The 15,707-nt window shown below is 41.6% G+C and overlaps 1 protein-coding gene across 1 annotated transcript in view; it reads left to right on the forward strand.

Annotated features, from left to right (window-relative positions):
• Positions 1-15,093, forward strand: part of loxhd1b (lipoxygenase homology PLAT domains 1b) — a 38,624-nt gene extending 23,531 nt beyond the window's left edge. Inside the window, 16 exon segments of the mRNA XM_084946793.1 lie at positions 1,085-1,266; positions 1,351-1,467; positions 2,240-2,402; positions 2,880-3,034; positions 3,116-3,325; positions 3,426-3,552; positions 5,776-5,984; positions 6,185-6,370; positions 6,469-6,596; positions 7,110-7,227; positions 8,793-8,970; positions 9,399-9,584; positions 11,319-11,489; positions 11,624-11,756; positions 11,992-12,147; positions 12,226-15,093. Coding sequence (XP_084802919.1) covers positions 1,085-1,266; positions 1,351-1,467; positions 2,240-2,402; positions 2,880-3,034; positions 3,116-3,325; positions 3,426-3,552; positions 5,776-5,984; positions 6,185-6,370; positions 6,469-6,596; positions 7,110-7,227; positions 8,793-8,970; positions 9,399-9,584; positions 11,319-11,489; positions 11,624-11,756; positions 11,992-12,147; positions 12,226-12,706 — 2,900 coding nt within the window. The 3' untranslated portion in view covers positions 12,707-15,093.
• Positions 15,094-15,707: the final 614 nt, after the last annotated feature.

The following is a 15,707-nucleotide window of genomic DNA, read 5'->3' on the forward strand; positions in this document are numbered from 1 at the left end:
TTTCAGGATATTATAGTAGCAATTATCTATACATATAATTTCTACACATTACTTTGTATTTTCATTCAGTATCTTACCATTTAGATGTTAACTATTTAGGACAGCAAACGTATTAAAAGATCAAATGATTCCTTTGAGTTTCAACACTAAAACAGAAACATGTCATCAGTGACAATAAACACATTTTAAGCCAGCAGTTATGGCTATCAGCTAGCACAACTGTGATCACTCTCCACAGATAAATAACCACATATACTGCAGGACTTTCTTCCTAAACTTCTTGCTTTTAATTGCTTATCAATGCTTGTAGTAAGGATGATGGACAGTTATTACAGTTAGATAGTTTAGTCTGATATGTTTTCTGTAAGGCATAAAAGCACGTCTGGTATCATAACTGTAAACATTAGCTGTGAATACTAATATAGCCTTTCCTAAAATGCAAATGTTTCTTATATAAAAGACTAGATTATATGCCAGCCTGTCCTCCACCTTCATCCATGACAGCCTGGTATGTTTCCCACCCACACTGTCGTTAAGTGAAGAGCAAAAGGGGTAGCTCTGTTTTGAGCGAGGGTCTTACTTCTGAAGCACTAAAACCGAATAACAGACAAGTAATCAAGGTGGGATAGAAACAAAGACTATTATACTCGTTTAATTGTGGTCTCTGAAATTCAAAACGCAAGCTTTTGAATATTAAGTTGAAATATACCCACTCCTACATCATCAATATGAGTTAACCATGATAGTGTTTGCTCATCAATAAATGGTGAAACCGCCAAAGCAACAGAGTTTCAGTCTTTGACGCATTGACATTTTTTTGTAGTGTGTCTAATACATCCACAACAAGATTGTAACACCTTGTTTTCTCTTTTTCATGCAGCTTTTGTGTTTTACAAGTCTTAAAATAGTTGTTTTCTTTGCTGACTCTTGGTTAAAAAAGCAAGGAAATCTGAACACAAGTGGTCAGCTTTACATGACACCTGATAAACCGAAGTGTAAACGGTGATGGGACCAGTGTGTGCACGGCTCAAAAAGGGTTCTTCCACCTTACCTGCCAACAAAAAAGCTTTTCCATTTTTTTCAGTTGTGCCTTATGAGATAAAGATATACACCACCGATGTATTTGGAGCGGGAACAGATGCTGACGTATTTATAGTCTTGTATGGCCATAAGGGGGTGTGCACTCAGCAGAAGCACCTGTGTGTCAACAAGAGAGAGCGACGCTTGTGCTTTGAGAGGGGAGCTGAAGACATGTTTATTGTGGAGGTAAGTGTAATGTGTGGCTACTCACTGATAGAGCTTTTCAAAAAGTGGTGGCCGGTTTGCGAATGATAAGTTGTCTTTAAACAGCTGGAGGACATTGGTGATGTTATAGAGAAAATCAGGATAGGACATGACAACAGCGGCACCAATCCTGGATGGCATCTTGACAGAGTGGAGATCAGGCGACAGCTCAGGAAAGGAAAGGTAAGCAAAATCCACATGAGATGACACCTTAATAGCGGCATTATATTGCCAAAACTATTCACTCACTCATCCAAATCATGGATAAGGTGTTCCAGTTACTTCCATGGCCACAGGTGTGTGTATAAAATCAAGCACCTAGGCATGCACACTGCTTCTACAAACATTTGTGACACAATGGGTTGCTCTCAGGAGCTCTGTGAAGTCAAGCACTACTAAAGATTCCACATTAAACTTTTACTGTTATTATAACAAAGTGGAAGTGATTGGGAATGACAGCAGCTCAGCCACAAAGTGGTAGGTCACATAAAATCACAGAGCACATACTGAGGCACATAAGGTTCATAAAAACATGGATGAGCGAGTCTGGTGTGAAAGAATTTGATTGTCCTGTACAGAGTCCTGACAGCACCCTTCTCATCCAACATCACAAACGCTCTTCTGGAAGAGTAGTCAAATATTTTCATAAAAACACTCTTAAACCTTGTGGAAAGCCTTCCCAGAAGAGTTGAAGCTATTATAGCTGCAACATCATGTTAAACCCTGTGGATTAAGAATGGGATGTCACTCAAGTTCATATGCCTTTGAACGCAGATGAGTGAATACTTTAGGCAATGCACTGTAAGTGCATCGTTAAGAGATTTCTTGTCTGTGGCCTCATTAAATTATTAACAAATTAATCATTTAACATCTTCTGGCTCACACAGTTCATTGAGTCTCAGTTAGAGAAACATAGCTGGTGCCAGACTGAAGAGTTGTCTGTGTTTAATGGCAGGGTTCTGAGACGACTATATTCCCTTGCGAGCGTTGGCTTGCCAAGTCTGAAGATGATGGTGAGACGGTGAGGGAGCTTGTCCCCTCAGACATCATCACTCAGAAACTCCTCAGGGATGGGACACTGAAAACGACTGAAACTGAGGTTGAAGATGCTTTGGAAAGTAGGTTGAAAGTTATGTCACCGGTGGAACGTAACTACACTTGCTTTTAAGTGCTCTGCTTAAGGAAACATTAGAGGTGCTTATTTTTATTTCAGCTGTTGCATGGTGAAGATGTTGAACTAGCATGGAGCCTTGGTAGATTTTGCTTTTCAGCATCCTAATATGCTCTTCTAGCATGCACTTTTTCAAAGCTGAACTCAGTTTTGAAAGGGTTAGTGGGGAGAACAGTTTAAAGTCCAATTTTGAGACATTCTTCTTCTTTCAGCTGCTCTCTTTAGGGGTTACCACAGCCAATCTCGCACTATCCAAAGCATCCTCTTCTGTCACACCAACCCTCTGCATGTTGTACAAATTTTTGAGACATTTTGCTGTATAAATAGACACGCTGTGAGACTGGAAACAACACAGTTGGGAAAAAAAATCTATTAGCAAACAAGGTCTGCATTTACCGACTTCAAAATTTTTCCTCCCTCACAGCTCACACATACACGGTGTCTGTGCGGACAGGCGATATGTACGGAGCAGGGACCGATGCCAACGTTTTCCTCACCATTTATGGAGATTTGGGAGACACAGGAGAGCGGAAACTCGCCAAATCTGAGAATAACAAGAACAAGTTTGAGAGAGGAGAGGTATTAGAGGAGAAGTGCGAATCGTTATGTGATGTTGCACAAAAATAAATCTAAATCTGTTCAATTCCTTTTGCCTTTTAGGTGGATAAGTTCAATATTGAGGCCGTGGATTTGGGGCAGGTGTTTAAGATTCGTGTTCGTCATAACAACTCTATGATTGGGGCTGATTGGTACCTGGACCAGGTGGAGGTGCTGGATGTGGAAACAGAAGAGGTATACATGTTCCTATGTGAGCGCTGGCTATCGACGAAGAAAGAGGACAAACGAATAGACAGGACCTTCTACGTCAAGGTTGTGTTTAAAGACAGTGTTTTATTATTTTCTTCTTTGTATCTCAGAGTTATTCCAGAAAAGAAAATTGATAGCTGTGTTTATTTTGTGCCTGTTTCAGGGGTATGAGGGTGAAAGAAGCTCTGATCCATATTCCAAAATGATTGCTCAGGCCAAACTGGGACTGGACAAGAATGCCAACAAGAAGAAAAAGAAGAAAAAGGCAGTAGTGGTTGAAGAGGGTCCAAGTAAGGGCTATTCATTGTGTCTCTTTGTGAAATGATGTTTCTGGGAGTGGACACAAATATCAGGAAAAAATACTGAAATTCAACATGATAAACAACCACAATATCAACAGGAAGAATCAATACAAACTTATAGAAATTTCATAAATATAGATAATATCAATCAGGTCATAGTTCACCCTAATATTTACACCAAATTAACCAACATTAAAGAAATAGGTAAACACGGTGGGAGCGTTTGTGCTTGGTGGCTTTCATTTTAAAGTGTTTAACTTACCAAAGTTACGCCTTGTGCCTGAACTCACTCACCACAGCACTCCTAAAACTGAGACTTTTGGAAGTCCTGCTGATGCAGTTCTGACTTTTTTTAGTGTGGACAGGAAAGCAGAGACATTCACAAAATTGTAGTACGCAGACCTACAATTGCTTCAAAAAATGAGAAAAAAGACAAAAAAGACAGCTTGGCTCAGACACCTTTTGTAACCTCATCCTCTATAATCCTCTTTGTACCTCTCTACCAGGGATGGTAAATGAACTGGTTCTTATGTAGTGCTTTTCTAGTCTAAGTGAGCACTCAAAGCACTTGATTATTACAACCCACATTCACACACACATTTGAGCTATATTTTATAATAATAATAAATAATAATAAATTTTATTTATGAGCGCCTTTCAAGTCACCCAAGGACACTTTACAATAGGATAAAACACTTAGTAAAACAATGGCAGAATAAGAACAATAAAATAAAAGCACAAGATAAAATTAACAAACAGTGGATTCACAGTGAATATGCAGATTTGAACAGATGAGTTTTGAGTTGGGATTTAAACTGGGGGAGAGAACCAATATTTCTTATTTCTGGGGGCAGAGAGTTCCACAGCCTGGGAGCAGAGCAGCTGAAAGCTCTGCTTCCCATGGTGGTGAGGCGGAAGGAAGGTACAGTAAGCTGGATAGAAGAAGAAGAACGAAGTGAACGGGCAGAACAGGTGGTGGTTAACAGGTCAGAAAGGTAAGAAGGAGCGAGGTTATGAATGGCCTTGAAGGTGAGCAGAAGAAGTTTGAAAATTATCCGGAATTTCACAGGGAGCCAGTGAAGTTCCTGAAGAACAGGGGTGATGTGCTGGTAGGAGGGGGTTCTGGTGATAATGCGAGCAGCAGAGTTCTGAACCAGTTGAAGCTTATGGAGGGATTTTTGGGGGAGACCATGCAAAAGAGAATTGCAGTAGTCAATACAGGAGGTAACAAGACTATGGACAAGAATGGACGTAGACTGGGTGGAAAGAGAAGGAAGCAATCTGTTAATGTTACGTAGATGGAAGTAGGCAGAACGGGTGAGATTATTGATGTGAGATTTATAGGAAAGTGAACTGTCTAGGATGACACCAAGGCTCTTAACCTGAGGAGAAGGGAAAACTGTGGAGTTATCGATGGTGAGTGAGAAACGGTTTGCCTTCACTCGACATTTTGTGCCTCTAAGGACTTTCAAACACACACACACACACACGCACACACTTTTTGAAGGATGCACGGGGAGGCGGATTTGAGGGTCAGTATCTTGCCCAAGGACACTTCAACGTGCAGAATGAAGGAGGAGGAGGGATTGAACAACTGACCTTCTGATTAGTAGTGGAACTGCTCTACCTCAGGCAAAATAAATCTCTGGTCTGAAACGTTGCTGTTTCTGTTCTTCTGTATGATACAAGACACAAAACAAGCATCCCTCTGCTCTCTTTCTTTGGCTGCACATGATAGTATGTGTGTGCTAAAGCACTAGAATAACACTGATGTAGCCTTAATAAAAGAAAAGCATCTACAAACACCTTAAAGGCTCATTATCTAACACAACATGTTTCGTCTAAGAAGAACAGCTGTATGCTTTTACAGTGTATAGTGATGAAGGATTATTTCTTGACTATAAGTCTTCGTGCTATGCTAAGGTAAATGGCTGCTGGCTACAGTTTTAAAAGAGTGCTAACAATCTTCCACCTTAATCTGACTTTCTGTAAGAATACACCTTTCCCAAAATGTCAAACTACCCCTTTAAGATAAACTTTAATATTGTCTCCATCCATATTTGAAAAAGATCAAAAGGTCACACTCAGCCTGGAGCTAGATGATAGTACTAATATTAAAGAAGTAGGAATGGTCTCTGAAGTGGCTGAGACATCAGACTGAATTTTATATGTGAAAAAAAAATCTCAAAGCAGTTTTTCTCTCTCACCCAGTCATCCCTTATCACTTCACCCTGTCCACGGCGATCGAACATGATGCCAGCACCACAGCGAGGGTTTATGTCATCATCATTGGTCCCAGTGACGTCGAGACAGACCGGCTGTGGCTGGACCTGCCAGAGGGAAAGAAATCCTTCACAGCTGGCTCCATGGAGCACTTTGTGTGCTATGGAACTGACGTAGGAGAGATCAAGAGGGTGGAAGTGAGAATCTGGGACTCTTTCTGTAGCTAAATCTGTGAAACTGTCTCCTCTCTGCTGCCTCTTCAGATGCACTGCTGTTAAAATTTTAATAAAACCATTCTAGCTCAGCAATAATTAATTCTAGATGTGCCTAGATCAAACAAAAATCAAGTGGTATACCAATTCCCTCTCCATCTCCTCTCCCTTCTCTTCCCTCTCAGCTTGGCCATAACGGTGTCACACCAGAGAGCTGCTGGTTGGTGGATGAGCTGTCGGTTGCCGTGCCAACCAAAGGTATCAAGTACATCTTTCCATGTAAGTGCTGGCTGGCTAAAGACAGGGGAGATGGTCTGACTGCCAGACTGTTCAATGTGCTGGACTCCAGCACGATCAACATTATCCGCAAAGTGAGTCACCGCACCTAAAATATGAAGTGTTGGAAAACATTCAGTTAATGTGTTACATAAAAACTGTATCTGTATCTCTGTGTACTATATTTTTTTAGGTTGTTTATTCAGTCACGGTTGCCACAGGTGACATTCAGTATGCAGGAACTGATACCAACATTTTCCTGACCGTGTTCGGAGCCAATGGGAGCACAGAGGAAATGCTTCTGCTCAAAAATGAGGATAGGTCAGTTCACAGTGATTACTTATCAATAAAGAAACAGTTGATACTTTCAGTGCAAATACTGGAAATGTGGGATGCCTGAGTTTAAACAAACAAAATGAGCTCATCAGCACCTTTAAAGTTCAATAATTAATGTGTTGCATCTCATTAATGTGACTTAACTATAAAGAAAATTCACTTATTGTGTGGTATTTTGGATCAAAGCAGTGATTTCCTTTATTGGCACTAAGATCGTAATAACAAAGAGTCTGCCATATAAATGCCATAAGCACCACATGTTTCTGAATAAACACAGTGTTTTATGTTAATCTGTGCTGTTGCCTATGGACAAAATTGGACAGGCAGTTTCACTGTTTATGCCGTTTAACCTAAGATAATCTAACCAGCTGCTGTGTACAGCTACAAAGGCATGAAAGTTAAAATGCAATTAAATGTATCTCCAGAAAGGTTAAACTATTTAATTAGCACAGTCATGTCTTTAAATGCAGCTTAATCCATATATATTGGTTCATTCAGGTTTGAAAGAGGGCAAGAAGACACATTTACCTTGGAGATAGATGACATCGCTCCTTTGAAGAAGATCAGAATTCGAATAGATGGCACCGGAAGCCGCCCAGACTGGTTTCTTGACAGGGTAATGCAAAGAGAGTCTGATGCAACACGTCTGGTATTAGAATACAAAATGTAAGAAAGAAGGAATGATAAGAAATAATTTGCAATTACCGGAAAGCAGATGCACATTTTGAGGTAGCACAAAACTTTAACATCAGTTTATCATAAATATTACGTTTTACACTCATGTGCTACTTTATAAGGTACAGCTTGCTAGATCCCCTTTTACATTCAGAACTGGCTTAATTCTTCATGGCATAGGTTCAACAAGGTGGTGTATACATTCCTCTGAGATTTTACCCCTTACTGACACGATACCGTCAAACAGTTGCTGCAGATTTGATGGCCCCACAACCATGATACAAATCCCCCGTTGAGCCAAATCCCAAAGGTGCTCTGCTTGATTGAGATCTGGTGACTGTAGAGGCCATTTGAGAACAGTGAGCTCGTTTTCATATTCAAGCAATCAGTTTGAGATTACTTGAGCTTTGTGATATGGTGTGTCATCCTTTTGAAAGCAAGCATTCAGACACTACTATCTGAATGTTGCAGCAGAAATCAAGAACTCATCAGACCAGACAACATTTTTCCAATCTTCTGTTCTGTTGATCCCATGTGTATTGTAGCCTCAGGTTCCTGCTCTTAGCAAACAGGAGTGGCACTCAGTGTGATCTGCTGCGGCATTTGATATTTTGTGCTTTCAGAGATGTTTTTCTGCATACCTTGGTTGTAAGGTGTGGTTTTTTGAGTTACTGTTGGCTCCCTATCAGCTCAATGCAGTCTTTCTCTGGCATCAAAAGGCATTTTCACTGCACAGAGAACAATCAGATCACTGGATATTTGATTTTTTTCTGACCCTCCTCTATAAACCCTAAAGATGGTTATGTGGGAAAATCAACAGTTTCTGAAATACTCAGACCAGCCCATCTGGCACCAACAACCATGCCACGGTCAAAGTCACTTAAATAACTTTTCTTCCACATTCTGATGTTCAGTTTTAACTTTAGGAGGTCATCTGGACTATGTCTACACACTTAAAGGCATTGAGTTGCAGCCGTCTGACTTACTAATTAAATATTTGCATTATTAACCGGATGAACAGATGTACCTAATGAAGTAAGTAATGATTGTACAGTATCTGTGAAATTATATAAACGTTCCTATTCAGGTAATGAAATGTGTTCCACTAACAGTTTTCACAAGTTAGTAAATTTCACTTGCGTGTTTGGTATATCATTGCAGTGGATGGCGCTGTCTCTAAGCTGTAATTAAAACAATAACTCTTGTGATTTTTAAACCACAATCTTTTAATTTGCTAATTTAATAATGAAGCAATTTCTTTTTTCAGCCTTCGCAAATACCGTTAATTAATCAGATTCTTTTCCAGTGGAAACAGATGAATGCTAGGTTAACTTTAGTGTATTTGTGGATTGTTTAACATTTTTCAAGCCACAAATATACATTAATGCATTTATTCCAAAATCACAGCCAATTTCCTCCTCCTCTGCTGCAGCTAAATAGTAGATTTCACATGTGGACATTTGTTTAATGCGAATTGTGAGGTCATCATCTGATTTAAAATGTTAGATCCTGATGAGAAACCTGACCACAGAGGAAGAGTACCTGTTCACCTACGAGAACTGGCTGTCCAAGACCAAAGGGCCCAAGAGGACAAAGGTGTGTGAGCTGGCGGCTATGGTGGATGACGAGGAGATGGTAGAAAAAACAACTTACATCATCCAAGTCCAGACTAGTGACGTTGCAGGTGGGTCACAGAATGTTTCCAATGTATAGTCAAGTAATGGCCTCAACTATTAAGAATGTGTGTTTAGTGATTCTAAAAACAGAAAAAAATCACATATATTTAGAAAGTTGACCAGGTTAAAGAAACTGTATCAGTCAATTTTAACTTAATTTGTCTGCTTGGAATAAAGTTTAAAAAAAAAATAAATAAATATAAATATTCAAAGTTGGGTTTTTTTTTCTAATCATCCCAGAGCCCTCTTTAACTGCGCAAATTTCTTCCCCAAATTTTACGTTTGTTGAACTTCTATGAGTATTTTACATATTTTTTAAGTGTTAAATAAGACACTGAGTGCTTAACTTTAACAAGCATGTTTACAACTACTAATAGATTTTCTCATAAGTTAAAGTTTATTGGAGTTCTGTTCTCTGATCTTTGTAATATTCTAGGTGCTGGCACTGATGCCAACGTGTTTCTGATTGTGTTTGGGGAGTATGGAGACACAGGGACGCTGCCTCTGAAAGAGAGCACCAACAGAAACAAGTTTGAGCGAAAAATGAAGGACGTGTTCAGATTTCCTGACATGCTCAGTCTGGGCGAACTGTCAAAAGTCAGAGTGTGGCATGACAACAAAGGTAAGGAGACAAGGAGAACTACAGTCATAAGTAAGCACATAAGAAAGGAAGGAAAGTTTTAGCAGTTTGGAGTAATCTGTGACGGCCTCAGAGGTTTTCTAAGAGAATACTGGGAGCAACAACACCATGAAGTCCAAAGAACACACCAGACAGGTCAGGGTTAAGGTTATTGAGAAATTTAAAGCAGGCTCAAAAAGATTTCCCAAGCCTTGAACATCCCACGGAGCACTGTTCAAGCAATCATTCAGAAATGGAAGGAGTATGGCACAACTGTAAACCTACCAAGACAAGGCCGTCCACCTAAACTCACAGGCCGAACAAGGAGAGCGCTGATCAGAAATGCAGCCAAGAGGCCCATGGTGGCTCTGGACGAGCTGCAGAGATCTACAGCTCAGGTGGGGGAATCTGTCCATAGGACAACTATTAGTCGTGCACTGCACAAAGTTGGCCTTTATGGAAGAGTGACAAGAAGAAAGCCATTGTTAACAGAAAACCATAAGAAGTCCCGTTTACAGTTTGCCACAAGCCATGTGGGGGACACAGCAAACATGTGGAAGAAGGTGCTCTGGTCAGATGAGACCAAAATGGAACTTTTTGGCCAAAGTGCAAAATGCCATGTGTGGCGGAAAACTAACACTGCACATCACTCTGAACACACCATCCCCACTGTCAAATATGGTGGTGGCAGCATCATGCTCTGGGGGTGCTTCTCTTCAGCAGGGACAGGGAAGCTGGTCAGAGTTGATGGGAAGATGGATGGAGCCAAATACAGGGCAATCTTGGAAGAAAACCTCTTGGAGTCTTCAAAAGACTTGAGACTGGGGCTGAGGTTCACCTTCCAGCAGGACAACGACCCTAAACATAAAGCCAGGGCAACAATGGAGTGGTTTAAAACAAAACATATCCATGTGTTATAATGGCCCAGTCAAAGTCCAGATCGAAATCCAATCGAGAATCTGTGGCAAGATCTGAAAACTGCTGTTCACAAACGCTGTCCATCTAATCTGACTGAGCTGGAGCTGTTTTGTAGAATCTCTACATGTGCAAAGCTGGTAGAGACATACCCTAAAAGACTGGCAGCTGTAATTGCAGCAAAAGGTGGTTCTACAAAGTATTGACTCAGGGGGCTGAATAATTACGCACACCCCACTTTGCAGTTATTTATTTGTAAAAAATGTTTGGAATCATGTATGATTTTCGTTCCACTTCTCACGTGTAAACCACTTTGTGTTGGTCTTTCACGTGGAATTCCAATAAAATTGATTCATGTTTGTGGCTGTAATGTGACAAAATGTGGGAAAGTTCAAGGGGGCCGAATACTTTTGCAAGCCACTGTATATCAACCCAATTGAAATGCCACAGCAGGGCCTTAAAAGGGCTGTGTATAAGCAATGAATTGAAGCAAAGTACTTTTTTTTATTTTCAACTTTTTGACTAAAAAAGCTGACAAAATGTCTTACAAGGATACTTGGAAGATGGAATAACAGAATCTTGCATGGATACTGCAAGAGTGGATGTACAGCACAGTGTTAATGTTAGCTTGTTTACTTCAAATCTATTTTATTTATAAAGTACCTGTTCACAATAGTAGTCATCTCAAGGAACTTTATACTATATATACTTTACCGTTTTTTGTTAAACAATGGAACAGGGAAATTTAGATCAGTGGTTGAGATAACATTTGTGTACAGATGGAATAAATTCACCATTGACTGTTGCTCTTACTGTAAACAGGCCCTGCTCCTGGATGGCACCTGGAGTACCTTGACGTGAAAGATGAGGCCCTGGACAACACCTTCAGGTTCCCCTGTGACCGCTGGTTGGCAAAAAACGAAGATGACGGGCAGATTATGAGGGAACTGGCTTGTGCCAACAATGATTTTGTAGACCTCAGTGACAAAACAAGTTAGTAATCCTGAGAGTCTGTAGGCATAATCATGGGTTGTGTAATTATCTGAGATGAATCACTTGCAGTAAATTACAACCATTTGTCACTTGTAAAATAATGCAGCAATTTGTGTCTCTGTGCATGGCCACAGAATATGAAATTGCCACAACAACTGCTAACGCAGATGACGCCTCCACAACGGAAAATGTCTGGATCCTGCTGGAAGGAAGGAAAGCCCGTTCCAAGGAGTTTGTTCTGGAGAATAAGAAAAAGAAGTTCTTAAGGTAGGTCTTCAGAGAGTCCAGGGTTCGCGACTCATGGTAAAACCCTCTAATGTGGTCTTACATAATCGCCCTCTTTTACACATTTTTTTTACCCCCTTTTATCTTGTAGCTTCATTTTCTCTTTACTCTCAGGAGAGATAATCCCATGAGGTGAAACAGAACCTCTCAGGCAGACCACAAAATTTAACAGTTTAAAATCAAACCCTACACAAACTTCTCTTACACCCTTCCACAGCGGTGCCACTGACACGTTTGAGTTCTCGTCAAAGCACGTGGGGGAAATCGCTAGCATCTGCGTTGGCCACATCACAAAAGACGGCAAGAAGGTGAAGAATGAGGCTTTCTGGCATGTTATGGAGGTGGTGGTGACAGAAAAGGAGCTGGGAAACAAGTGAGTAGACTCTCACACAACATGCATTATGTTATATAAAACTGATGGTGCTGAATCAATGCATCCTCTTGTGGTTAGGTATTTCTTCCACTGTGATGCACAAATTCCCCTGGCAGCCAAAAAAGACCAGTTCCAGACATTCGAGTGCTATAAATCCATCGAGAGCTTTGCAAGCAAAGTCCGCAACCTGGTCCCTGTCAAGTATGAAATCATCGTCATCACCGGGGACGTCAAAGCGGCCGGCACAGACGCAAATGTTTATTTCACCATGTATGGCGTCAATGGTGACTCAGGCAAGCGTCACCTACGGCAGAAGTTTCGCAACCTTTTCGAGCGAGGGCGGACAGACCGCTTCGTTCTGGAGATGCTGGACCTTGGGGAATTGCTGAGGGTCAAAGTGGAGCACGACGGCACCAGCCTCAACAGTGGGTGGTATTTAGAGTGTATTGAGGTGACCAACACAGCCAATTCAGTCACAACAATCTTCCACTGTGGAAAGTGGTTGCACACTGCGAAAGCTGATGGACAAATTCAGCGAGTGCTCAATCCCAGATATTAGAATAATGCTAGAAAGAAAGAGTGGGTGAGCATTTGCTTTTTCCTGTTTGACTCATTTGTTTTGTTGGGGTTTTTTTTACCAATTGTAAGAGAAACATTGCACGGAAAAGTTAGAGTTAATCCATCTGAATATAAATGTATTTCAACTTTTTCAGGATAAAGCCAGTTTTTTGTTTTTGTTTGTTTTGTTTTTTTAAGTTTGTGCCAACTGTTTAGGCTGTCACTCTTCAGAAAAAGCCATTTGCTTCCATCTCGCACAAATAAACAGAACTGAATATTACCCAGCTCACTACAACAAATATTTACCTTCATTTTACTTTTCCTCACGTCTCACTGAAAGGTTTCATACCAGTGCCAATCACTAAAGGCAAAGCTGGAAAATAGTTCAGCAAAAATAAATTCATTTGCTTAAGCATAATACATGGGCATTGCACTCCAACAGGGGTTAAAATTTTCAGTATGCATAAAAACCATTTTGTAGAATGATGGGTAGTATTACACAGGGATCAGGGAAGGTGAATAGCCAATCGTAGCAGCAAAAACAAAGACAACTAAAAAAAACGCGGAATGCTGTTTAACATGTAAATAAAAAAACGAATGCAATCATTTCCAAATCTCATGAACCCATATTTCATTCACAACAGAACATAGAGAATATATCAGATGTTTCGACCAATACATTTTACTTCACGACCATCTGCGCCCCCAGTCTATGGATCACCTGTAACTTAAAAGGCTGTAAGGTCAAACACCAACAGGTGATTCGGGCGTTGGCATCCTGCATGTGATGGAGCCACTGTAGCGGAGCGTGATCTGAACAGAGGATGAAAGGGCAGCTCAGGAGGTAAAAATGAAGAGAGTCAACCACCCAGCAGATTACCAAGCACTCCTTTTCAACTGTGCTGTAGCAAGCATGCAATGGCTGCTGTTTTTTACACCTGAGGGCGTACCGGCCCGCCTCCCAAGTGGTACCCCAAATACTGTACCTCCCTCCGTCCAACCGTACACTTCTTCTGGCCGTGAGCCACACCTGCCTCAGGGACTCCAGGACCGTGGCCACCCACTGCACATGCTCCGCCCAGGTGTCACTGTGGATGATGCCAGCCACAGTGACATCCGGGTAGGCGGCAGCATATGCAGCCTGCGGATGCAGCACCCAGTCCATGAGGAGTTGGAAAATGGCTGGACCTCCAAAGAAGGAAGTGTGACAAATTGGTACAACCCGTAAGGAGTACACAAGGATGCTTTTTCCTGGGAATCTGCCAGTAGCCCTTGGTTAAATCCAGAGTTGTGAAAAACTGAGCAATGCCTAACCAGTTCAGGAACTCGTCAACCCGGGACATGGGGTAGGCATCAAACTGTGACACCTCATTCACCTTGCGGTAGTCAATGCAGAACTGTATAGACCTATCTTTCTTCACCACAAGGACCACGGGGCTATACCACCCACTGTGTGACTCTTCTATTAGTGGAGATATCATCTGAATTTCAGGAGCAGGACCACTTTTCCTTCACGCCTCAGGCTATAAAAGCCCCCCTTCTCCAATACCTGCTGTTCTCATTTTCATGCCCCATGCCCCCCCCAATTTTCCCCTCCCTTCTCCTCTTCTCCTCTCTTCCTTTCCTTCATTCATTTCTCGTTAGTAAACGGGGATCTGCCCGGCTCGAGAGCCGTTGCCAGTCCCCTTCGAGGCCTTCCCCAAACCGCAGCACCAGTTCACACTTCCTCATCCCTCATCGCCCATCATTACCGAGGATGTGGTCCCAGCTAGTGAACTCCAAGCTTTAGCATTTCAGCCATTTCCCTCTGAACAATTAGCCTTTTATGTTCAGGAAACCTGCAGGGCCATGAACGCACCATCACGCCTGGGCATATTTCAAAATGGTGCTCTATGAGATTGGTATGGCCGGGCAGGAGGGAGAACACATCTGCAAAATGCTGTTGCAATGCAGCAACATCCGCCCTCTGAGCCTGTGTGAGATGGTTATCACAATGAATGGAGGATGGAATGGTGGAATTTGGCATCTCTGGTCCTAACTCATCTGTCTCCTTCACCAGTCACCAGAGAAGCAGTCTGAAGGTAGTGGATGCTGGTCCAAACAGACCAGTACCTACCAGTCAGTCAGTATCTCTTTCGGGATGCCAAATCAGGAGACGACCTGAAACAGCGCCTGCGCTGCACTCTTAGAAATGGTGCACAGTGGCACTGCTTCGGGATATCGCATTGCATAATCCACCAGAACTAATACACAGTGATGCTTCATTACATCACAGATCAAATTTTGTTGACCGTTAAGTATGGACGAGATACATTGAACGTGACACGTGAAACAAAGACAAAAGGAGAACATATAACATTTGTAGGGGGATGATGAAATAAACATAATATAAACCAAATTCAAAAGAATGTATTCATAATTTATAATAAATATTACAATAAAAACTTTTTTTAACATACAGATTCCATGTTTGTGCAGTCTTGTTTGGATTGGCCCACCTGTTGAGGAGTAGTAGGAGTAGGAGTAGTAGGGGCGACCGTGGCGCTGGGGGTTGGGAAGCGCATCTGTAACCGGAAGGTCACCAGTTCTCTCCGGGCTCTCTGTCCTGGTCGTTGTGTCCATGGGCAAGACACTTCACCTACCGCCTACTGGTGTTGGCCAGAGGGGCCGATGGCGCGATATGGCAGGCTCGCTTCTGTCAGTCTGCCCCAGGGCAGCTGTGGCTACAACTGTAGCTGCCTCCACCAGTGTGTGAATGTGAGAGTGAATGAATAGTGGAATTGTAAAGCGCTTTGGGTGCCTTGAAAAGCGCTAAATGCAATCCATTATTATTATTATTAGATAAAGACCTACACATACACATAATCACACGCATAATGTGATCATTAGAGTAACATTTTACAGTGTCCCAGTTATTTCTTTATATGTTGATTGTTTTTTTTAAATAAGTGTATCACCACATGGACATTATCTATGATTTTCAGATTTCAAGCAATCTTGGA

The sequence above is a fragment of the Perissodus microlepis genome, chromosome 12 (assembly GCF_051167445.1).
Source record: "Perissodus microlepis isolate ML-2025 ecotype Zambia chromosome 12, ASM5116744v1, whole genome shotgun sequence".
NCBI lineage: Eukaryota > Metazoa > Chordata > Actinopteri > Cichliformes > Cichlidae > Perissodus > Perissodus microlepis.